Source organism: Rutilus rutilus (assembly GCF_951802725.1).
Source record: "Rutilus rutilus genome assembly, chromosome: 3".
Taxonomy (NCBI): domain Eukaryota; kingdom Metazoa; phylum Chordata; class Actinopteri; order Cypriniformes; family Leuciscidae; genus Rutilus; species Rutilus rutilus.
This window is the reverse complement of record NC_140211.1, coordinates 52,812,185-52,838,493: the sequence shown is the minus strand read 5'-3', so window position 1 is coordinate 52,838,493 and position 26,309 is coordinate 52,812,185. Positions and strand designations below refer to the sequence as shown.

Genomic DNA, 26,309 nt, shown 5'->3' with positions numbered 1-26,309 from the left:
CTAGCTGCATAAAAAGGGAGAACAAGAAAAAAAAGAAACTGCAGTTCAAGCACATGTAACTGTTTGTAAATTAGCGACCTACACTGCTGAAACGGCACCACAAGGGACAAACAGCAAGCAGTAATCCAATGGCCTGTGGATGGCGAGTACAATCACAACAGAAAGAATGTGTCTTTGCCCATTTTCCACAGGCGTGCCACACGTACCACACTAAGCTCCCCATCGCTGTTCATTTGGACTGGGGATTACTACAAATTAGCCATCTCAACCCTGTACAATGCGAGTAAATCACTCGCATATGCGACTAAATCTATGATAAATAATGTCTATCATTAGCCATTGGCTAATAAATTCTTAGATTTTACTCGCCTGTGTGTGTGTGCGTTAGAGGCTAAGAATAAGTTTAGCATAGATATATTTTCACTCGCTCTGAGCGCTTGAGAGTTTTGCTCTCCGTTAAGCGATCTGTACTATTTCAATGCAGCTTAATGGACGTGCAGGGTACCTGTATTTTACGTACTGTAAACTAGTGTGAAGGTGCACGACTTGCCGGCGCTTTGCCTGTTCGTTGAACACTGTAGTTTAACAAGACGCTTGTCAGAATATGCTAAATGTAAATACTCGCGGGACTTTCTAACATTTACAGATAAGGATATAGCCATTGACATGTTATCCTCAGCGCATAACTTGCATTCTGAGGCATTTAACAAATGAAAAAATTAAATAATCTGCATGTCAAAGCACGAGAGGGCAAGACGCGGTAAACGCTTATTCACTACCGTCAAGCGACATGATTGGCTGATGGTTTCTGAGAAGAGCGTGCAGACGCGACTAGTCAATGAAATTCGTTGTCGATTATTCTCACTATCGATAATAATCGTTTATGTTGATTAGTTGTTGCAGCCCTACATCAAAAAAAGAAAAAAAAAGAAAGGACGATCGCAACTTCTGTTTCATGCTGACTTTAAAGGGGAATTTGGCAACCATTTCAACTTAATAAAACCGTTTAGAAATCATTTGGATAGTTAAATCACCTGTTCTGGTGAGAATGGTGACTTTCCCTGCTCGCCCCCAGCGTTCCCAGGCGGAAAACCAACCTTGCAACATGAGGACTAACGTCCCGGTAAGTTGGAAATAGGAAGTCTTGCAAGAAGCGAGAACGAGCGAGAAACACAAACTGCTTTACGGCAATTCGACATGAACACAATGTTCTATGATACTGTGTATGATGTATTCCCCACCTCGGTAGACATAGCTCCACACGATAAAATTGGCCGGCTCCGATAACAACAACATAACATGAGCAGCGGTAGAAAGGGGGAGGAGGGTGCCGCAAGTGATTTGTTTTACGACAGTGTTGTGAAATATACGCCCCACAGCTGTGGCTGGAAGAAATGGCTAGAGTTGCCGTGTTCCCCTTTAACATGACAAATATGGTGCTTAATTGAAGTATAGTTTAAAAAAAAAAAAGTTAAATGATCTTATCTTCCGGTACATTCAAGTGATAAACCACATTTATAAAGAAAGCAAGAGCTACAGAATGTGCACATTGGTTTTATGTAAAATGTGTCAAACAAACCCCCACAGATAAGGACAAGCCAGGCGAGTAACTGGATTTTCTGGTTTCAGCCGTTAAGTGCATAACTAGTTCTGACATCACCATTAACGACCATTTCCACATGCTTCCAAATGCTTTTTGATATGGCCTCTCTTAGCATGGTATGGTATGGTATTGCTCAGACCAGCAATATAATGAGAATGTCAATGCAGGTCAAGCAACTAATCAAATCGGCTATACAACCAATTACTGAATCGCCATATCTACATTTGCTTCAATGCTTCTTTAGAGCAACAAATCTTCAACCATACAAAACTTACATCATTTGAAACATACTTGCAGTGGTAGCCGGGCGGAAAATCCTCCTATTATCCATGGCACAAAAATGGTCTACTACATGTGACAAAGAACAAATAAAGTGTGACTTAATGTTTTGATAGTGAAATTCATTTTGATTACATAATATTATGCATTGAAAATTATGCTTTAAAAATTATTGATATTACAGCATTTAAATGGTAGAGTTCTCCTTGCTTTGTCAAAATGTCTCTGTGAATGGGAACTATGCTTCTTTTAAACTTTGACCTGCTGCCGCCTCTCCCTCAGCACACGCACTACTATGCCAGCAGCATCACTGAACAACTGGAACAGAGAACAAGCTTGAATCTTAGTTTTGTCTCTGCATTTCGTTTCATTGTTGACCTCTATTGTAATTTCACATCAAATTAAGTGAGACATAATAAAGGCTGTTGCATTTATTCATTGCCATTTCAGGCTAAACGCTAATGCTGGCTAAGTTACTTGTAGTGCCATTTTCCCTTCCTCATTTTCAAAAAAAGCATTTTCTTAAAATATCTTTGAATACTCATATCTGCTGAGCAAATGCATGAAGAATTTGTACTCTAGCCTTAGCTACAGTTAGTAGTCTTTGTCTTTCTAACTGCCATAGTTTTAGAAAATTATAATAACCTTGATACTAGTTAGGCTTGCGCGATAGTTGGTGTTCAGCCACAACACTGGATACATCACTTGCCCACCGCGGCACCACCCCCACCGTCGTTTTTCTTTTTTTATAGTAATAAAATCGTTTAGTTCAGTTAGAGAACAGACACTAGAATTAAAAACTGAACATGTCTGCTTAAAGCGTGAGCCTAACGAGAAACGCAGCACAGATCAGCAGCAGGAGTCAGATTTCACCTGACTTCGCCCATTTGGCCTCACTCTTGACTGACAAGATGACGGTGGAAGATTTGGTTTCAAAGCAAAATGTAAAAGCGCCTATTTAAGCGAGTTTGTCATTTTACTTTCACCTTCAAATTAGCGATTTAAAAGCCCTTGCCGGTGATACCGTGGGAAAATATCACATCCATAATACTAGTAAAATCTAGGCTATACATTGAATAATGCATCAAATAATGTTCTTAATTTTTTCTTCCTGTGGAGGAGCATCCCAGCAAGAAATTACAATAGTTTACTATGAATTAAACGGAAATTAACTTATGTTAAATAGTTTGTGTAACCAAAATACCAATAAAGGCCAGGAATAATTTTTTTTTTAAATAACACACAATGTGGCAATTATAAACAAGCCCGAAATACTCCGGGACTCTTATTTTGAAATGTCTATACCATTGCGGGATGATCCTTCAAATGATCCCTTTGCAGTCTGAAACGCTGTTGCGCGAGCCTGTAGAACGCGCAACAACACTGCCTTTTGACCAAGCGGCAACCTCTCCGTCTCTCTCTTCAAACCAACACGGAAGTGAGTTAAACTGCAATTCGTTGACTGGCCGCTTGAGGCTGGTGTCAAAAGTGAGTAAAATCTGTATCTCCCCCATGTTAAAATGGCAAATTTTACAGCAGAAAAAAACGTGTTTACAGCCTGGTGTCTGTATGTGGCTTTTGTCGATACAGCTAATTGTGCCCTTCATGCCAACTGTGAGGGGGGTGAATTTTTTTATAACTCATCCGTTTAAATTATATTAAGCCTTAAAATTTCTGCATAATTAAAGGTGTCCACTTTTGAGTGACAGGTGGATTCCCGCTGCTGTGGTCATTAGTCATCATTAGCCGTTTGTCTGCTGTCTGTTAGCCGTCACGTTACCTCAGCTCATTGCCTGACTGTAAAAATAAATAAATCCGGGAGTGACGCGCAGCCAAGATGGCGACGGTCGGCCACGCCCACTTTAGGCTTCAAAAACGGTCTTCAGAAACCTACGGGTGACGTCATGGACACTACGTCCATATTTTTTTACAGTCTATGCTTTTGACATTGCAACATGCAGCGCTCTTCTTTTTTTTTATGAAATCATAGCCTTTTGAAGTTTAATCATTAGGTTGTGTCGCGATTTATCCATCCCCTGAATATAGGACATCTTAAAATGATCATTAAAGCAGGGATATGCAGTTTTCGGGAATTTGGCCCGCCGGCCCAAAGTTGCAAGGGTGGTTTTTCGGCTCACAGGCGCTTGGGGGGTGCGAGACGACCACCATTCAACCCGAAAAAAGTAATATAACTATTCCAATGACTCCGAAGCTGTTCGGTTAAGGTAAAAAAAGTTACTTAGTTCCCCTTTAAGACATTTGTTTTACCATTTCATCTATTGAAGACTCGGCACAATTTAAGAAATCTTGAAAGAAACAAAAAAAAATTAAGAAACTATTTTATTCGCACACATGCTCCTAAATACATTGTAGTTCACACACATGTAGGACTGAAGGCTGAAGTGAATTACAAGGACATTCGCGGGCTTCATTGCACAGGACACGCGCTGAGAGAAATGCGCACTTTGCTTGTTGTTACGCTTGCAGTGTGTGGTCTTGCCCGCCGGTATTTTCCTTACAAAATGCTCTACGAAAGCATCATGTGTCGTTTGGAATGCAGTGGGCTTATATATATAAAAAAAATATGAAACTCACTGACAGAGGGCTGCTTTCAATTTCAAATGCTGACATGCGCTTTGTGAAGAGTGCTCACGCATGCGGCTGTGCGTGACTCAGTAAGTGGTTAATTATACGTGCGTCTCAAAATACATTAATTGCGCATCATTAAAAGCAAACAAAGTCAGTTATGTCTTAAGGGATTAAACAGACAGGACAAACCACATCTTATATTTCACAAGAGATCTGTACATTAGTGTGAATGCAGCTTATCGGATCTCCCACTGTCTATGATGTCATAATAAAACAGTAAAGATGAGAACGAGAAAAACACTCACAGCTCTTGAAAACGTTCAGATACTGAAAGCACTCTTTGTTTAGGCTAATGCTTGTAATGTTTTTTGTTCCACTTTATTATTTACTTGCTTTTATGTTTTGAAGCTATATTAGTTCATATAGGCTATTTCAAATTCTTAACATGCAATTGTTTTAATAAAAATGTTAAATGTGTAATTTAAAAAAAAAACATGTAATTAAATTAAAAAAAGTTATTTTAGGTTTTATTAATAAAAAATTAAATAAAGTAGATCAAGAATCATTATTGTTCAGAGTAGGATTGCGACTATCGGATCGTGAGGTGCCTAAAGACTGCCATTCCTACTATACAATGATTTATTGCTTGTCTTTGTTGAATAATACAGAAGATAAAGAGCTTTATTAAAAATAAAAATAAAAAGATTTTTTCAGAATCGTTCAGCCCTAGAAACGTATAAAACGAGGCAAGATTTTCCACTAGTTAGTCGATCAAAAAATAAATAAATTCACCAAATATACCTGCGCGGCATATATACCTGTACACAGGAGGAGATTATCAAAGTTTTACTTTTGTGCTCCCAGCCACATGTTCAGCCATGGCATTTCAACTGGGGTGCCATCATCCCAGATGCCAGCTCACTGAACTTCTAAAGCAGATGTCATCATACTTGGAGAGTGCCCATCAGCTGCCTGCATTTTCAATTTCATCTATAACAGGCTACAACTGAGGGATATGCTCTAAACTTGGCACATCATGAACTGCCCCACCCATAATTGCAATACAGCCAACTTCTATTTTCAGGCGTTTCGTTCATTCTAGGAATAGTCTTCAAATTCTCCTCACATATTCAATACAACATGGCCCAATCCTTGTTGACAGTGTTTTGCATAGTCTGTCACTGAACATTAACAGACACATCGGCTCACCAAGCTTTGTGACGGCTGAAAGTGTGGCCAATGCCAAGGGAATCTGAGGCTAGCGGGCTGTATGCATGTCAAGCATGGACTTGAGTAAGTTGGAAACTATTGTTTACGTGATGTGGGATTCCAACAAGACTGTAAATTTATTCTAAATCACAGTTAACAACTTCTGTTTGACATTTGTGTACGCAGCCATGGCAGTTAGTTAGGCGACATAAACCAGTCTGGTTAAAAATACTGCAGTGGTGCATATTAGTGGTAAAACGATATGGGATTTGGCTGATGGCGAGATCTCAGAGAGCGGGGGTGGCCGATGGCTGATATAAAGCCAATATACCTCACAGCATTTAATTTAATTTAGATAACATGCAGCAATTAAATTTGACATTTACTAAATTATAAATGAGTCAATAAGAAATAGGAGCATGATAAACACTTAAACAACTTAATTCTTTAATCCTATTATAGAAGCTATTGCACAAATAAAAAAAATAAAAAAAAATTGCGAATTGGGAATCACTTTCTTGAATAAAGACTAAATAACGTTAATTTTACAAACACCACACATTGCATGTTAATTTGACGTATTGGCAAATCATCCCCCGATCCAATTTGCAAGGACAAACTGCCATGCATTTTATACAGGCTACAGATACACACTTCAGGGGCCTCATTTATAACCGTTGCGTACGCACAAAACAGGCCCTGAAAGAGGCGTACGCCACTTCCGACGCACAAGTTGTGATTTATAGAAACAAACTTGACGGGAAAATTTGCGCACCTGCACGCAAACTCTGACCCATGCGTACGAACGTTTTGGAGATGGAGCAGTTTGGCGACACCGATGGTGAGCTGGAGTTAAATGTCTTTTTGGTCACTTTTAGACAGAAAATCTAAAGAAAATTAAACATATACAGAAAGATAATACAAATATAATTTCACTCACCAAGCCTGTCACTTGAAGTAAATATCCATCCCTTCTTAAATGTCCGCTTCAGCGAGCGCGTTGGGCCGTTTAGTGAAACTGACGCAAATAACAGTTTAAATAAATAAAATAATGATTTAAACTATGTTTTACTTCTGATATAAACATTTAGATTAAATATGCCATTCAAATTAATGGAGTTAAACACTTAAACATGAAATCATTACTGAGAAGTTACAAAAAAATATATATATTCAGTCAATATAAATATTTGTTGTGGATGCGATGCTTTTGAACACTTTTCCTGTGGCGTGCTGTTTTAATGTTTTAACCACAGAGATAATTGCTTATCATGATAATACCAGATTGTCTGAGAAAATAGTTTCGTGCAAATAATGCCCAAGGTCTATCTGTTTCCATTAAAAATATAAATCAATTAAAAATACAATTAGGCCAGTGGAAAAGACTTTCTCTGAAATGTATTTTACACTATTTGATTTAAGTATTCAAAAACAAGGCAAGGTTTTTGTTACTACATGCTACATGATTCTTATTAATCTAATGTGTCTTGTACCGTTAAACGTTATCACGTGGATGAATAATCATATGCAAATGATATGCAGATGAGGATCTGCATAGTAAAACGAGGCGTTGTAAGCTCCATATATGGTTATTTCGGGGTGGAGACGCATGTGCGCACAATCTTCCGCTGACTGGGATTTATAAAGTGAATTCTGCGCAGGTTCTGGCGTACGAAAGGTTTTATTAGTCTGAATATTTTTTTGCGTACGCCATTTTTGGCTTTCAGGCGCACGTTCACTTTTAGTAAGGTTCCTACGCACAGTTTTATAAATGAGACCCCAGATCTAATCGCTGGATTGGATTCACTAAAGTGAGGTTCTAGGAAGTAAATATTTATTAAATACTTCAGCAAATATACATACATTTACATAATTTGTCTAAGTATTGCTACAGTATAGGGCCAATTCTGTGTCAAATGTGACCCTGGATCACAAAATCAGTCATAAGTCGCACGGGTATATTTGTGGCAATAGCCAACGATACCATTGTATTGTTCAAAATTATCTATTTTTCCTTTTATGCCAAAAATCATTAGCATATTAAGTAAAGATCATGTTCCATGAAGATATTTTGTAAATTTCCTACCGTAAATATATAAAACACTTATTTTTGTGAGTGAATGCGGCAGAATCGCGAACATTAAAAAACAACTTTAAAGGCGATTTTCTCAATGTTTCAATTTTTTTGCACCCTCAGATTCCAGATTTTCAAAGAGTTGTATCACGGCCAAATATTGTCCTATCCTAACAAACAATACATCTATGGGAAGCTTATTTATTCAACTTTTAGATGTATAAATCTCAGTTTCAAAAAATGTTGACTGGTTTTGTGGTCCAGGGTCACAAATCAACCAAATTTCAGAAACTTATTAACTTAACTCAAATTGTTTTTTGTTCACATTTTTTCAGGTGAATGACAAAGTGATGCCAAAATATGGAATGTCAAAAGGCCAAAAAGATGGGTCACATTCCACATAGCTGAAACTTTTTCCTTTAAAGAGGAATGTCTGAAAAACAAATAATGTTGAAACTAGAAATGCATCTTTTGTCCCTCTATCAAAACAACTGCATAGAACATTCCTGTCCGAGTACCTGTGTTTGCGCACCTGTAACTCAAGAATTAAAGATATCTTAATATGATTTTACATTCTGGTTCTTAGCTAACTTATCTTTTGCCATGTGTCAATAAACATCCAAGGCATTTTATTTTTTGGGCTTTCTTCTTCATTTATGTTTTTCACCAGAAAAGAGATTAACAAAATTAAAAATGTGAGCCAGGGACCTCTGAGTTGACAAGATGACCTCATAGAGAATGGGAACATGACATCAGCAGTGCAATGCATTCTGGGACTTAAGGACACAGACAATACAGTAGAGACAGAGTAGTAGTGGAGGCAGACATTACAGTTTATTATACGGTTGAAAAATGAATGTGTATTTAAATTGGGTCATTTATGTAGTAGAAATGTGAAATTATTTTAGAAGTTGGTGACTTCTAGACTGAGAAAAGCCAGAAAATTTATTTTTGGCTCATGTGGATGAAAGACAACAACTCCCAGAATGCATCTGCTTCGCTGCCCTACGAGGCCACTCCCGAGCCACGCCTACCGGTTACAGAGGGCAGTATCGGAAGAAATGATACAACTAGGCTACTAGTCGACTCGAAACTGAAAAGACAGCGTTTTATCGTGAGATCCCCCTATGGGCAGGTTAAAAACATGCGGAACGAGCTCCTACTACTGGCTGTCGTCTCTCGCCTCTGGACAAAAACGCCTACGATGACGCGAAATGACGATTTTTGCATCATCTGAGGTTTTTTTACAGACACACAATACAGAAATCTCTCGTCTCAGGGGGACATGAGGGAGGGACGCACGATCATTCGAAAATACTACCGGGTTTCTACTGATACAAAGCTTAATGCTAATCGGTGAAGTATCCCTTTAACTTTTTTTATTATTATTATTATTATTACATATGTAATTAAGTACTTTTTACAAATAAAAAAAATATATATTAAAACAATTAAGAATTTTAAACTAATATAGCTTCAAAACATGTAGCCTAGTAAACAATAGTAAACAGTAGTAAACAGAGGAACACATTCAGTATTTAAGAGTATCTGAACGTTTTCCATTCAAGAGCTGTGAGTGATTTTTACTTGAACAGTTTTGTCTAATTAATTAGAACTGTTCAAGTAAATGAATGAAGACGAAGAATGGGAAGTCTGACATCTGCGCTGTAAAAAAAAAAAAAGTCCAGATACTGTCAAAACAAGACTTTTCTGCTTTAATTCCCCCAAAAATTTGCAAATATCAGCCGACCACTAGTGAATATACTTAACAAAAAATAACTTTGCTATGAACACAGCTGTAACAGAATACATGTGAATAATAAAATGTAACATTGGAATTATACAGAGCTATGAATAAACACTTCAGAAATGCCACAGTTAATAGAAAATAACAAGATCCTTCATGTTTACACGAATACTGACAGGTAGCCTGACTAAGCAAAACACTTTGACAGGACCTCGTGCTTTATGTATCTAGATTGTCTATTACAACACAAGCATATTCCATTAACCAGAAATACCCATAACTTGACATTTATGAAACCGACCATATTTCAACCCAATACAATGCAGCGCTACAAGCCATCCAACTTTATGAAAGTGGCAAACTTGAAGATCGCACATTGTTATATACATATGACAGCCCGATTCAGAACATTAAACACAACTGGGATGCATTTTAATGTGCAGCACTTTACATTAAGGACAGCACAGTCTCGTTCAGCATGTGGCTAACAGTTGAGCTACAATGATGTAGCATCTACATCGTGCCTCGTTTAAAGTTAGCTGACTTCAAAACCAGTCTGAAGCGATTGGAAATACAGTATAATGTTGACGAGCTGTCATCGAAAATGTAACGGATGCCATGTGCTCAACAAACAAGCGAAAAACTCAAACGCAAGAGTATGAATGAGGTTGAAGACAGGAAGCGATACCGCCCCCAATCAACAGGCCTATTTCACTACATAAGCCACACGACACGACTATTTCAACTTGCTTCAACTCAAGACACTTAATGGAAGCAATTCATACCCTCTTACTGTATTTAGTGGAGTGTGATAGACATGCAATATCCGACAGAAATGTCGCGGTATGTTCACAGTGAGGGAAAACGTTCGTCGGCTAATGACCGTTATTAAATGAGCACGCGCGCGTGGCCAGGCCGCTGCAGCAGCGCGAGCGAGTGGGCCACACACAAACTCATGGCCGAAAACCTCACACTCAGCGCAAAGCCATACACGCGGCCCTCGTGACAGCTTAATATCGTTCGTAAAGCGTGCTTGTGGAGCTCGCCTGTGTGTGAGCTAGCTGACAGAAAGTGAGTGCTTCTGAATAAGCGCGTGAGGCCTGCAGCCATGCTGCTGATTCAATGAGCTCGCGCGCGCGCACACCTCACACTCCGACAGAAAGTGCAGCACAGGACAAAACACCCAGTCTGAATGATATTATGCTCTAAAATGCAACATAAAAAGAGGCAGAAGTGTTTTCCTACCTGGTTACTGTGCGAGGCCATGCTCCCGGTGAGATTTCTCCACAATCACAAGATGAATGTTCTCTCGGGGGGAAAAGGGGTGAGGTGAGTTTGTAGTACTTGGTATTACCAATAAACGCCTACTGTGACATGGTTTCCATTTTGCTATGGTTTGTCATTCGGTGGTTTTACTCAGGTTCAGTGCCACTACTCCAGCATATCACGCCGTTTCCCCCACCGTCGCCGCCATCTTTATCTCGCGCCTGTGTGTGTGCTGCCAGTGGCTCTCGCTCGCGCGCGCACCCTTCTCAACGAGCTCGTGTGCGTGCGCCGTGCGTTGACGTCCAACCAGGAGGGTGGGCGCGCCAAAATGACGTACAAATTCAAACTTGCACTAGTTTACTGTAACCATTTTTTAATATATATAATCTGTTACTATAAAGGTACAGCGGCATTTCTCAAATCTCTTAGGTTCATTAAAAAACAAGAAAAGTAACAGATTCTTGAAATATTATGATGATTTATTTGGTAATGCCACTGATGCATAATGTTTCCTCTGTATGTGTTTATTCATGTTATTTTATTTTTTATTTTTTTATTTTGTTTGTGAAACTTTACATATATTTGATGTAATTTCATTCCTGTAGAGGCTCTAAATGTCCTTTATGTCTGCTTACTGTTTGATACATAAAAAAAATATTTAAAAATTAATGAATAAAATCTGTAAACATTTTTTATAATATGGGAACAATGAAGAAAAGCATTTTAACCCCTTCCCCCTATGTAGTCTTTAAGAACTATTTGGTAGAACATCTAAAAGTAAAATAAATTTAAAAAAACATAAAAAAGCAAGTATTTTGCTGGACTTATAAACTATTTTTATTTATAAGAATAGATTTTTTATTCTTAATATAAGAATAAAATATTTATTATTTTATTTAATAAATAAACTATAATTTATTATAATATTTTGTTAATTATTATAATATTCTGTTTTTTTATATTTATTTATTTATACTTCTCTTTTTACTTTATTTTTGTATCTAAGCCCTTGTTATATTGTTAAGTAAGTTGATTGTTAATTAAATGCCATCTTGTTTTTTTTTCTTGTTTTTTTCTGGTTTTCTTATTTATAAAAAAATATATATTTTTATAATATAATAAATATAATATAATATTTATAATATATATATATATATATATATATATATATATATATATATATATTATTATTATTATTATTATATATATATATATTATTATTTTTTTTTATTATTATTTAATAGACAACATTAAATTGCCAGAGGCAATTATAAAAAAAAAAAAAAAGAGTCTTTACTGTCAATACCCATGCTGGTTTCACACAGTAAGAGCATACGAGTTACTGAGAATTTAGCTGTTTAGTTTGTAGTCCTAAAATCTTGGTTGTTTTTGACATTAATAAAATAAGGTCTGTGATTAATATGTTGCTAACAATTTTCTACATGAGGACTACATCTACCACAAGAATGTAAGTTTACATGCATGATAAATTGGACAACAGGTGTTCTTATGTAATTTGTTAGCAACTTACAGATTTAACTAACACAGTGGCTTCAAAACTCACTCTAAGGTATGTCATTTATCTTTCAGGAAAATAAATGAAGGTTTGAACCATTAGTGAGTGTGTATTTTCATCTGCCAGACCTGGCATATTAGTATTACTTAGTGACATAATTTTGTGATGATGTAAACAAATGGTGAATCGGTTTGAATCTCTGTGTGTGTGTAGTCCTGGTATTCCCTACGTTATAGGGACCAAATGTCCCCACAAGTATAGTAATACCAGTTAAATTTGACCTTGTCGGGACTTTTTTTTTTGGTCCCCATAAGGAAACAAGCTTATAAATCATACAGAATTATCTTTTTTGAAAATCTAAAATACCAGAAAGTTTTCTGTGATAGGTTCAGTGTTAATATGGGAATAGAAAATACAGTTTGTACAATATAAAAGCCATTACACAAAGTCCCCGTAAAACATGGAAACTGATGTGTGTGAGTGAGTGTGCATGTGTGTGTGTGTGTGTGTGTGTGTGTGTGTGTGTGTGTGTGTGTGTGTGTGTGTGTGTGTGTGTGTGTGTGTGTGTGTGTGTGTGTGTGTGTGTTAATTGGTTGATTGAAACGAACTGTTTTACCGAAAATAATTTGACATCCCATTACTATTTGTATAATGTTTTTTTTCTTTTTCTTTTTTATTAATGATAAAAGCATACATAATAAAGAAGAAATTTTACATTTTACAAATTTAAATATTAAAAAGTTAAGAAAATATCATAAAGATGACACAGTGAGGTTTTTAAGGGCTCTGGGGTTGTCCAGCTGGGATTTAATAAATTATTTACAGAAAATTAAAAGGCTTCGCACCATTTGTTCAACTCATTAAATTAAACAACACAAATCTTCCAGGTTGGCCTAAAAATGAGGTCATGACTGAACAGCTGTGTTGGTGAACAGAAAAAGATGTGCTCGCTTTCACACTCTTCTTTGAAGATAAAGCTAAATACATAATAATATTAATAATAATAATAATAATAATAATAGTAATAGTAATTGAAATAGCTCAGAGCAACAAATGTTTCAAGTGGTTTTCCCAAATTCAACTGAAAATGCAACTTTTAATGACTTTTGCAGTCTCAAAATTATTCAACCCCTTCATGGCAAGCATCTTTAGTATTTAGTAGAACACACTTTTGCTGTTATGACCAGCAGCAAACGAGATGTATAACCAGACACCAGCTTCTGGCAGCGTTTCTGAGGGATCTGAGCCCGTTCCTCATGAGCAATGGCCTCCAGGTCAGTAATATTTTTGGGTTTGCGTGCTGCAACCGCCTTCTTCAAATCCCACCAGAGATTTTCTATGAGGTTCAAGTCAGGTGACTGATGGCCACTGTAGAATGTAGAATGGAAGGTCCAATGACGCCCAAGCTTCAGCTTCCTCACTGACGGCATGACAGTTTCTCATAGGGTTTCCGGATACTTCAGTGAATCCATCTTGCCTTCCACATGCTGCAGGTTTCAAGTTCCAGAGGATACAAAGCAGCCCCAGAGCATCACCAAGCCTATGGTGCCTTCCTCCAGACATACCGCTGATCCATAGGGCCGAAAAGTTCCAGTTTTTGTTAATTGCTCCACAGAACAGAATCCCACAACTTCTGTGGCTTATTTATATGATTTTGAGCACTTTTCTTGTGCTTTTGGGTCAGTAGTGGTGTACGTCTTGGAGTCCGGGCATTTGTTTATTACGTGCCTTACTGTGCAAGCTGAAACCTGATGGCCTGTTGCCACCAAGTCTTGGTGCAGGTCTTTTGCAGTCAATCAAGGGTTTTTCTGAGCCTTCTCAGAAATCTGGTTGCAGCTGTTGTTAGTGTACAGTTAGTGGAACCACTGTTCCTTGAACCTTGAACTTTGAACTTGCAAATTATGCTTCCAGCGTTGTCGCTAGGAACATTTAGTGCCTTCGCTATCTTTTTGTGTCCCGTTCCTTGTTTGTGAAGGGTGATGATATCTTCTCTTAACTTTTTTGGCCATTCTTTTGACTTTCCCATATTTCTAACATGCAGTCAAACGTGACACTCTACAAGCCTATAGCCAGGGGTGCGTTTCCCAAAGCATCGTTAGCCAAATATGGCCGCAAGTTCCGTATTATATATTTTATAAGTTCAGCATAGTTCAACGAGTCGGTGTTTCCCAAAAACATAGTTCTAACGAACATTCGCAAACAGCATCGCAAAGTTGTGTGGTTGGAACGACAGCTCTCGAGCTGTGGTTAGAAGCATAGTTTCTTGTTTGCATGACATGTGGACTCAGTAAATCATTATCTTGAGCAAAATAAACAAGCCGACATTCAGTGTAATCAGTATCTTTTATTCAGAATACATACAAATATCATTTACGTCTTTTAGTTTGTCAAGAGATTTAAAGCACCGTTTATGAAGAGTAATAACGTGAGAAATAACTGAGAAAAATATGAGATAGTCCTCAGATGCCATATCTGTAATTTATAGCAAAACATCTAGCATTAATTCAATCTCAAACAGATTCATTAAAAGAGGTTATTACTCCACCATCTGCGTGACATCATTAACCAACGTGGTTGAACTACCGATTTGCGACAATACGGTTTCGGGAAACAGTCGTGACTAGCAAGTTGATTTCTTCAACGATGCATCGTACTATGGTAGTTAAGCAGCGAGTTATGCCGTTGTACAGGAAACTGTTCAGATATTTCATGTGTTCTTGCTCAAGCACACCTGGTGAAACTAATGAAGCCCTTGATTAGTTGCATCAGGTGTGCTTGAGACAACACCTGTTTGGCAGATTTGTGCTGTTGTGAGGGATTCTATTCAGGGGGTTGGAACATTTTTAGACTGCATAAGTCATTAAAAGTTGCATTTTCAGTTGAGTTTGGGGAAACCGCTTGAAAAATTTTTATGTTGAGCTTTTTCAATTACTTTTATTTGATTTGTTCATTGCAAACAGCCGAAAGTCTTTAAATGTTGCCAACAAACCTGATTTGCAATGGAGGTTGAAAAATTTCGATTACAACTGTATACACACACATTAGATATTCATTATCATCTATCTATCTATAGTTTTGTTATATTATTATATTGTGCGCAGAACCTTTGGATATTTAAAAATTGTATGGATTCACTGATCTTTAATAGAGATCAGTGTATGGATTCCCTATTGGATACTGTTGTATTTAAACTTTACCCTGACTACGTACATTTAGACCTACAGTAGATTCAAAGACAGGGCTTAGACTAAACCAGGATTAGGCCTTAGTTTAATTAGGGAATTTAAGTAGCTTTTATTAACGTGCCATAGAAAAAGCATTACTGGTTTGCATCTTGAGACAAAACAGTGGCACTGACATATTTTAAGATATGTCAGTGCAAGTTGCTTTCAGTTAAAACAGCTCAATAATGCATTTTAGTCTGGGACTAGATTTACAGTAAGCCTTGTCTGTGAAACCGGAGGATAGCCTAGTTTGAATTTGCGAGTTGTTAACGATTAAATTACTGACTGCATATTCCTTCTCACTGAAAGACATAAGGCTTGTTTGACTTGAACCGGCGCTGCACAGACCAGTCGGTGAGTGACATCAAAGTACCGCGAGAGCGATTACAGAGCAGACGGCTCGTATGCTTTTGAATCGCTCTTGCGGTACTTTGATGTCATAAACCGATCAGTCTGTGCAGTGCCAGTTCAAGTCGATCAAGCCTATTGGCTATTTCAAGCACGTGTTGCTTTAATAAAATATAGGCTAAAGCCAGAGCCCGTCTACGGAGAGCCTGGCCACTCCCTATTAAGTCCTATATTGTACCGAATTTTGGTTGTAGTTCCAACAGAGTTCCACTGGGGGCGATCGCCCATGAGTGCAAAATGAATGGGAGTCTATGGGACTAGACGGCTAAATTTGTCTTTCACCCAATTGCCGTTGAGAAATCTCAGATTTTACTGTAGGTTTTGCAAGTTCAACATGGGTTATAGGTCGAAAGTTGAATGAACGAGTACTTATGTCCTTTCGATTTCTTACAGGTTGAGTTGTTGTTGCCCATAACACGCTAGCATTCTGCTAATGAACGCTGATTGGTCAGTGAAGGACTGATTACGACCAGAGATACCGCTTGATGGCATCGTGTGTGTGTGTGTGTATTTTCGGCGTGGTCTTTTAAAACAACAAAACAAAAACTCTTCTAGCACGTGTATTTACCTGTGTCATCTGTGTTGTCGATGCCTTGAGAGAAAAGAAAGTGCAGAGCGCGAATGCACCAAAGCGACTGAAGGATTGCCGTAAAGCAGTATCTCTGGTCGTACGATGTGTATGACGTCATTGACATTTTAAAAGACTTTTTAAAGCAAATAAGTGACTCTAAAAAATCTAACACCCAGCAATGTGTCATTTCTTTGCATCTCCTTTCGAATACAACATTCAAATGACTAGACAAAAAATTATATCCTGAGAAATTTTGAGGGGAATAGCTCCATAGACCTCCATTCATTCTGCACTCGTCCTGTGAGCGCCCTCATATGGAACCAGAGTGGAACTGCAACCAGTTCAGAAGCCGGAAGTTTCCTGAGAGTGGAAGTTCTCCCCTTATTAGGCATTCTCTGCTAAAACTAATCGCCATTCAAAACCCGAGGCCGAGGGTCAACCATGTCGGATAGTAAAGCGATCACCAACAGACTCATTTTGGGCAGGGATTTATGTAATACTTCTTTTGTCACTCTTTTTCGCCTAATATAGTAATGCAATTTCAGATGGAGCCATATTTCAGCACACCGTTTCAAGTTGAACACAGTGACGTCATGATGACGCATCTGTGAGGGCGGATTCAAAGTCAGACAGGTTTCACAGGTGTGCAGCACCGCAACAATTGATCGAACTGATCGAAACTCAGACAAATCACTGCTTATTTCGTTCATTTTTTTGTAAAAGGTAGGCTCCGGGTTCATTGATTGCTTTGTTACTGAGTTACATGTAAGATTTTTGTTACCTAGTACGGTTTATTTTGGTGATTTGATTCAAGAAATTAGACCATCTTGTTCCCTATACGGAGAGACTAGGTAAAACTTTATTTACTTTACTTTTTAGAAGTAATACGATTAAACTGAACAATATTTTTAGATCAGATATTGAATAAATATATAAAACCACCACAACTAGCTCATCAACATCAGTTAAATAATGTAACATCTTGTGTGTTGGTTTCATTATCCGGGGACTTTTATACTCACGTGAACGTGCATCAAGTTTAAAACACATGCAACTTGTGAAATAGGCTACTAACAGGGAACGTTCCCACAACTTTCACTAATGTTTTGTAAAGATTATGTAAATGTTAAGATTAAACGTTCTTTGTATAGGCTAATATTTATAGAACGTTCATGTATTAATAACTTATGCGTTAATAACTAAGAACGTTGATGAACAACGTTATTGGAACATCTCTATGATGTTTTTACTTGATTTACCTAATATTCTCATAATGTTAAGAGAAAACGTTCTGAGAACATTTTAGAACATCCTCATGATGTTATTTGTACTTATTAAATGAATGTTAATGTTAAACTTCTTGAAATATTACAAATAGATGTTTAGAGAAAAGTAAAAAGTGAGGTTATGAGAATGTTGTACTAACATCATAACCTTTGAAATAACGTTCTAATCATGACATGGACTTTTCAGCATTTTAGAAACATTGCAAATCACTGTTCCCACAACATAAATTTGTTAGCTGGGTTCTCGTTTCTTAGGCAATGCCAGAATCAAACCGGCATCATCACACAAGGGACAAAGACTACTCTGGTCGAGACAGGAATGATGAAGGGGGACGCGAGCACAGACAGGACAGGAGATACAGAGAGGACAGAAGAACACCTGATGGAGACGACAGATCACGAAGCCACCGGGAGAAAAGAGATGCTGACACACAGAGGGACCCTCGTGTGTACGAGGCCACCCGGCATCATAGTCAGGGAGTGTAAGGAATGATTTAGATGTGCTCTTTCTCACCCACAAAAACAGTTCTGTTCTGAAACATGCAAAACTCTGCATGCGTTTTGTGACTTTCTGCCCTGATGTTTTAATATTTTCTACAGGCCCAGTTACTCTGAGACTTTACCTTCATACTATGAAGACAGTCAATCATATCATCATACAGGGGCACTTTACACCCTAAAATACATTACAACAAGCAGAGGTAAATTCATTTTTGAACTAATTATGTTTGCTTGAACCTGCTTTGGGTTTTTTTCTCTAACCAGTTAGTGTCCCAGTATGGCTTTTGCCTGTCACTTTTATAATAGTGTAAAATTGTGATTTTTAGAGTTTAGTTTTAATGGATTAAAATGAAATGACTAAAATGTTAGTATGTATTTATTGTTTATGTATTATGTTTTTGAATGAATTGTTATGCTCACCAAGGCAGCATTAATTTGATAAAAAATACAGTAAAATAAGTAATATTGAACATGTAATTTATTCTTGTGATGACAAAGCTGAATTTTCAGCATCATTACTCCATTCTTCAGTGTCACATGATCCTTCAGAAATCATTCTAGCATGATGATTTGATGCTCAAGAAACATTTCCTATTATTATAAATGTTGAAAACAGTTGTGCTCCTTAATACTTTTGTGAAAATCGTTGATGAATAGAAACTTGAAAAGCATTTATTCGAAATAAGTATTTTGTAACATTATAAACAGTGGTGGGGAAAGTTATTTTTAAAACAACAACAGTGTAACAAACAATATTCCGTTATTACCTAAAAAAAAAGTACTTTTTTGTGTTCATTTTTCTCACCTGGGCTGGGCATGCTTGTTTGTTTTATAATAACAAAACAAAATATATATATATATATTTTTGGCAAATGTCAAGGTCCTTTCAAACCAAAGGTGAAATGACTCAGGAGAAGAAAGTTCAACACTCTTACTTGAGCAATAAAAACAAAAAAAGAAACGCAAATGTTATATTTAACCAGTCATTTTTGCTTATTGTTGAATTGGGTCATCGAAGGTCATCAGCAAAGACATTGGTTAATAAAGTACGATTAAATGATGTATTATTTAACATTTTAATTATTGCAGTTTTGCTAAATTTCACTGTTTTTATTCACATTGAGGAATACTGAGTCTGTTTTGTGCAAGTGAGATGAGTAAATGCTCACATTTAGTACTAACACTGATTATAAATGTCTTTAATGTCACATTTGTTGAATAAAACTCTATTTATTTATTCTTTATTGACCCTAAACAGTATTCATGAAATACATTTTAATGTGCATATGTTCATGTCCTGTAGGCATCTGTCAGGCCATGGAATTCTTCTTAAGCTTGTTGATCGTCATCTGTGCCGGAGTGAACCATAGTAACTCGGGCCGGTATCGGGATATCGCCAGCTTAGGCGGTCTGTACCAGTACTATTACGGAGGAGCCAACGCATTCACCGGAGCAGATGCGCAGAAGGTCCAGCAGCTCGACGACCAGTTCTACCAACTCAAACTGCCCCCTTACGTCTACAGCATGGCATGCGGCGGGGCGTTGATGCTTTACGCTGGTGCCATGCTGGCCCTCGGCGTGTTTCGCATGCCCTACCGTTTCCCCCCTCTGCTGCTGGCTGAAGCCCTGTTGGATGCGCTCATAGGTCTTGGTTTCATTCCCGCTATCGCTTTCTACTTCATAAAGCTGCAGGAGATCTACAACAACTCCATCTGTAAAGAGAGGGAAGCGATGTACAGCAGCAAAGGTCACCGTGGATTTGAGTGCAATCTCAACGGGGCAGACATTGCAGGAGGGTTGTTTGGTGTTCTGGGGATTATTATTTTCCCCATCAGTGCCGTGTTGGCCATCAGAGGCTTCAGAAGCGTGCTGAAGATGAAGCGGAGGCCGGCTGAAGACAACAACCTCTGAGTGTTACGCCATTTCATGAATGTGGGAATCACTGATCTCACACCCATGTAAATGCTTTGGTTAGTATTTTTACAACATCTGAAGGATATATATATATATATATTTTTTTTTTTGCTTAATTTTATTATAAAGGACTTTTGCACATTTTTATACTTTTATTAAAAAAAAACTTGGTAGCAATTTGCTGAAAGCCATTTTAATGCATTAATTATGCATTGTAATGCACCTATGGTCTCATGAATAGTTGTGACTACAGTTATAATACTTATCCGTTTATTGAACACACATTTAGAAAGTATAATGCATTAAAGCACGTGAAAAACAAAGAAATCTGCTAATATTATAATTAGCGCAGTCAAATCAATTATCACGATTAATCGCATCTAACATAAGTTTGTGTTTATATAAGGTGTGTATACAAACATATTTGTGTGTCTGTGTACACAAACACACATATATTACATAAACTTATGTTAGATGCGATTAATAGATCTGACAGCACTAATTATAATGCATTTTAACTTTGGTTACAATTATTTATGAAACGATATAATGCATTATAATGCACATTGTGAATGCCTTTATAATGCATTATGCATAATAGCTTTAATTAAAATGTTACCATACTTTTCTTCCCCCCCCTCCCCATAATCATCAAAGACTCATCATTTGATTAATCAATTAGAAATAAACAATATATAATGTTAAATTACACGAAATGAATTCCACGTTATATGCTGCATATTCATTGGTGAATTGTCTACCTTTGGTGCCACAGTTTGTAATTTCACCTGTTTTTCTTTTTATATGTGCATCTATTATAAGGAATATTAAAGTATTTTAAAACAAATGCGCAAATACATCTGACAAAGAACTTCTGTGAGATCAAAGACGCATGTTTCACAGTAAAAATTTTATTGCTACTTGGCTGAAAAGTCAATTAAAAATACAGCTTTCTGCTCAAAACTAAGCATAGCAGCATCTGAAATGAAACGATGAGCCAGAACCCACTCTAAAAGTCCCAGGAAGTACAGTCCTAGCTGACAGACAGCAAAAGTGCTCGCGTTTAGTCCTTTTACGAAATCAGTAAAACAACTCGAATGGTCTCCTAAACTAAAAACAATTAAATAATTTAACACAATGAAAATATTCAGCAGTGTACTGCATGTTAAAATAGAAACTTAAAAATATAATATACATTATGCTTCAGATATTAAAACAATTTTGTTATAAACAAAAGTTAATATTTTATACAAATAATCACATGATAATATATTCTTTATATTATATATTTATAGTCATTTATATAGGGCATGCTTCTCACATTAAATACATGAATAATTAGTCTCTTCAAAGATAGTACCTTGATGGGTGACGGTTTACCATAGGACCCTTAAATCCTAGATTCTGCACTGGAGGACCTATAAATTTGCATGAAACGATGAAGTACAAAAATAAACCTCAGCTTCTTGGCATTGAGAGGAAATATTAAAGCATCTCTTAAAAACAAAACGTACATAAATTATGACAAGATCAAGCTTTGGTCACATGTCAAACAACAGGAACTTCATCTTAAATCTCGTATGTCCAGAACGAACCATGATTATGTGCAAAAAGGTCAATGAATACGCCAGATAAAGATGCGTCGTTGCATTAGAAAGAAAATATTGTCTCTGTCAGGGTAAAACCGCAATCACACGTTTCATGCACCAACAGAAACTCTCACGCTGCGCACATTTACAAACTGATTTGAGACAAATGCTTTCTTTGTTGAAAACACAGAGGGCCAAGTCACAAAGCAGAAACGTACTGTACTGTTGAATTAGGTGAAGACTTTTCCAAATTGAAGTGCAAATATGATCACTGTTTCAGTCAAGTTTCTTGAACACTCCCCCCTTCTGTCAATGGTCAGACAAACAGATAGCCACACCCCCAAGCTCACGCCATTGGTTGAGACTGGTTTCCGTGTCAGGCAAAAGCACAAAGCACACACTAGAATCCAGAATGTTTACACTTTTTGTGGGCATCAACCTATAAATGGATTGTTTATACAGTAATTCAGCTGGGATAGGAGGAAGTATCTTATAAAGAAAACATCCAAAATTGCTTGTGTGATCATATTTTTAATTTCGAAATCACGGCTGTGCTGTAAAATGTTCTGCGTGAGTGTTCCTAGAAGAGTTATAAAATCAGAGAAAGTTAAAGAGAATTCAATAATGTGCTGAACACTTTCTCTAACTTTTACGATCGAGATAATGTTCTAGTGCAATGCCCAACTAAGACACCACTAACACACTGGCATACAAATCATTCTAATCACATTAAAAAAAGAATACTTCGCGCTCCATGATAGAACATTAGAACCCCCAAATGTCCTATAAAGTTAAAATATAATAACAAAAAAATCCCAATATTTAATGTGAGCGGGGAGGTTCTGTGCTTTGTGTTCTTCCTGTAAAGGAACAGTTCACCCTGCAATGGAAATTATGCCGTAATTTACTAATGTTGTTCCAAACTTCTTCTGTTGAACATAGAAGATATTTTGAGGAAAGTGTTTGTTGTCCATACAATGGAAGTCAATGGTAACCAAAACTGTTTGGTTACCAACAAGAAAGTCATGCATAGGTTTGTAACGACATGATGAGGGTGAGTATTGTAATGATTGCAGAATTTGTATTTTTGGATGAACTATAGGAAGAATAACCTCTGCCCTTCCATTTAACTGATGAATATAAACCTTATGGCTATTTGAATATAACGCATAGGAAAACTGCATTTGGCCAACTCAGAGTTTCACCTCAGCATGTTTTGGCCAGGAGAACAGATCACAAATGTTTAGGGGATCTAAGGGTATGCTTACACAACAACGATGTACTAAAAACGGAAAAGTTTTTCCTTTGCGTTTTTTTTCGCATATCAGACAACAAAACAATCCGCGAAAAACACTAAAAAACTGTATTCTGCTGCCAGGCCAGTAGTGGGCGATGTCACTGTAAAGATGTAGCTCCGCCCCTTTTCAGCGCTGCACTCGTATTTTCACAGCGATTTTGCGTGTTTATTAATGAACGGCTCGTTTTAAAATCTTCCCGGTCGACTGACATTTGTTAAGTCATCTGCTTTAAACATTACAGCCCTCATGATAACTTTCGTTAACTTTACATTAAGTAAATCCACTTCAAAAGCTAATTACTCCTGGACAGCAGTGCCATAGAAATATACAGAGCGACCGCAAAAACGGAAGTTAAAAGACAATATTGTAAAGATGGCGGCGCCCTCGTTTCTCTGGCGCATAAGAGCTGTTGAACACGTGCGCGTGACATCGCGTTTTTGTAGTTTACATGGAGACGATAACAGTATCGTTTTCAAAAACTTGCACTTTGAAACTCGTTTTCAAAAGGTTGTGTTTTCAGGCCCACGAAACGGCATTGTTGTGTAAATAAACACGTCCAAAACGCATAAAAAGTTTTCCGTTTTTAGTTGAAAACGGTGTCGTGTAACGGCCCCTAAAATATAACATTTGTCCATGTGGCAAAGCAACTAGTTGCCTAGGCTGAAGAAACAATAGATTCTATTCCACAACAGAGCACTGCACTTGACACCCACAGACTTACACAAATTTATGGATTTTCCCGTTTTAATAATTTTCAGATTGATAATCTAATTAGACATGTATGACTGTTGCATATATCACTTTTAATGATGCAGATATGCATCATGTCGTAGGGCTATAGAGGGTTTAAGGTGCTCATAAGCAGCATGATTTGCTGTATCCATGACATTTGTTTGAAAAATTACTTGCCATTTCTTTTTCCTTAAAAGAATAAAGCACTGCAGGGGATGAAACAGTTCTATAGCTAATAACAGAGTTAGACTACATCTTTCTAACAAAGCAAGCCGTCAAATGCTTGAACTCTGCCTCTTAGCACGGTATGAATCAGCATGTTGTGCCTCAATAACCTCATCTCTCCTCACAAACAAACATAAGAAATGACATATTTTAGGGGTTGTAACAGAAAGAATACCTACTTTCCGAAAGAGGCTATAAATCACAGCCTAGTGTTGATTTTATAAGCATTTCAACAAATAGCTAAAATGCTATTCTTAAATATGTCTATGTATATAGATTCTCTGCGCTATGTACAAAGTGCTTATACAGTGTAAAACTCTTTTACTTTATATGATTGTACAACAATACTTGATGCACTTAAGCATACAGCTCTAAATGATTTAGGGAGTCTAGGTATCAATTTCTAGCAAAATGTACTTGACATTTTTGAACGCAAAAAAAGAAAAGAAAGGGGGATCGAAATATAAACACTAAAGAAATTTGAGGGAAAACCTGCTTTATGACCATTAAAGAAAAAAAAAGAAGAAAAAGCATGAGTCATCCACGCCACTGGCTTCAGCTCTTTAGCACCCGAGGGACGGATGAAATACTCAAAATAACTTGCCTACCTTCAAATACCACTACTACATCTTTTGGCACAAGAGCTACAGTTTTAGGCCTGTAGGCAATTAAAATGAACACCAGAAATGACTCTCTAATGCTTGCAGAAAAGTTAATGGCAGTAAAAGGTTGATTCAAAATCTTCTTGGATGTTAAATACCGGGATCCAGATTAGTTACATGGTGGCCTTTTCTCACAGCATACAGCAAACACAAATCGGTATGCAAGTTTGGCACAAAGAGCATTTACCAGCTGACCATGAAGAATATCAAAATGTCTGCCATAATGGAAATAATTGACAAAATGAATATTTTGAATCTCGAGATGAAAAGGCTTAAACATAATATCTGAGCATACAAATGTACTTGAGCTCATTTTCAAGTTGAACGTTTCATGGATGATCAAATTCAAGTACTGGATTTTTTAATATCATGCCAATGGCGACATTTTCTTTTCTTTTTTTTACGAGATGCGATTTATACATTTTAATTGTTGTTTCCCTTGCACACCTGTGCAAAGACAGTTTCTAATGAATTATGAGAGTGCACCTAATAAATTATAAAAAATGTAATAAAACTGAGTGGGCTTTAGATAACATCACTAAATTTAATATCTTAAAATTAACAGTGGGATTTGCACTTGATTTTCCCCTAATTCTTTATTAATATATTTATTTTAAAAAGGTTTGAAATGTATTAATGAATTGCAACAAAAAAAAAAATTACTTGCAGGGAAAATCCTGAAAAAAACATTGTTGTTTCCAATAAACACCACTAGATGTCTCCTCAAACCACAGGCACAGTGTTTTACTGCACAGAATTCCTTGATACTGTGATTGTGGCAATTACAAACTCAAATGACCCCATATTATGCAATAATACTTCTTTTTCCTCTGGTCCCCTTATTAAAATAAAACAAAACTCTAACCAGCATGTTTCCTTATACGTACCATGCATGGCTAAAATAGAGCACACACACACACACCGCACAATACGTGATATCATAAGCCCTGTGCCTCTCATACAAAAAAAAATAATGTCAGCTGTTCACTTTTTTCCTTGATAATGAGATGACAAAATATCCCCAAACTCACTGAGAACAGCAAAACCACACTACTACAAAGACCCAATGATATTTTCATGGCTCGAGACTTTATAGTATGAGCTCTGTCATGTAGTCATGGCACACTCGAAACTTCAAGTACAACCCGAGACAGCTCAACTTATGATTTCAGACAGAGTTATGAGGTCTTTCTGCTCCCCAATTGACCGTAGCCATAAAGGTGTGACAATGCTTCCACTGAGTATTGGATGTACTAAGGAGTAGAGGTTTTTGTCTCCATCTCACTCTGACCTCCATCACTAGGCTGATTCCCTCTCCAGGTAAATCTGTCAGGGCTTGAACGTTACGTTGGGTGCATTGTACTCTTCTATCGCGCAGAGTGTTCCAGAGACCCCCATGGCTTTGTCTGGGAGATCCCGTATGCATACAAGTGAGGAGATCAGGGGAGGTGGCGAAAGCTCTGGTCTTTTTCAACAATACATCTTTTCACAAGTACTCTTTTTCCATGAAATGGAGCGGGATGTTACCAGCAGGTCAAGATGGGGAAGAGATCCTTTTGACCCTCAGAAATATTCCTCACGGACTTCAAAAGTGCAGATTACTGACTAGTTTCCAC

At 37.2% G+C, this 26,309-nt stretch overlaps 3 protein-coding genes across 9 annotated transcripts in view; 2 read left to right on the top strand and 1 right to left on the bottom strand.

Moving 5' to 3' along the window:
• Nucleotides 1-11,121, bottom strand: part of usp10 (ubiquitin specific peptidase 10) — a 37,272-nt gene extending 26,151 nt beyond the window's left edge. For 2 of the 4 annotated variants that reach the window (XM_084404476.1, XM_084404477.1), the window contains exon 1: nt 10,747-11,121. In XM_084404476.1, coding sequence (XP_084260602.1) covers nt 10,747-10,767 — 21 coding nt within the window. In that variant the 5' untranslated portion in view covers nt 10,768-11,121. The remainder of the gene's footprint in view (nt 1-10,746) is intronic. The other 2 variants (XM_084404479.1, XM_084404478.1) reach the window with 2 other exon arrangements.
• hnf4b (hepatic nuclear factor 4, beta) overlaps nt 1-26,309 on the top strand; it is a 457,854-nt gene that overhangs the window by 109,162 nt on the left and 322,383 nt on the right. The gene's annotated exons all lie outside the window — the stretch shown is intronic.
• marveld3 (MARVEL domain containing 3) lies at nt 16,995-21,039 on the top strand. 4 transcript variants are annotated; one of them, XM_084404517.1, is made up of 4 exons: nt 16,995-17,209; nt 18,028-18,254; nt 18,373-18,473; nt 19,577-21,039. In XM_084404517.1, exons 2-4 carry the CDS (start codon nt 18,031-18,033, stop codon nt 20,182-20,184), a joined length of 933 nt encoding a protein of 310 aa, XP_084260643.1. In that variant the 5' UTR covers nt 16,995-17,209; nt 18,028-18,030; the 3' UTR covers nt 20,185-21,039. The 4 variants fall into 4 exon arrangements, with proteins under 4 accessions (XP_084260643.1, XP_084260644.1, XP_084260646.1 ...); XM_084404518.1 differs by having other exon boundaries at nt 18,009-18,254; nt 19,577-20,503; XM_084404520.1 differs by having other exon boundaries at nt 17,064-17,128; nt 19,577-20,503.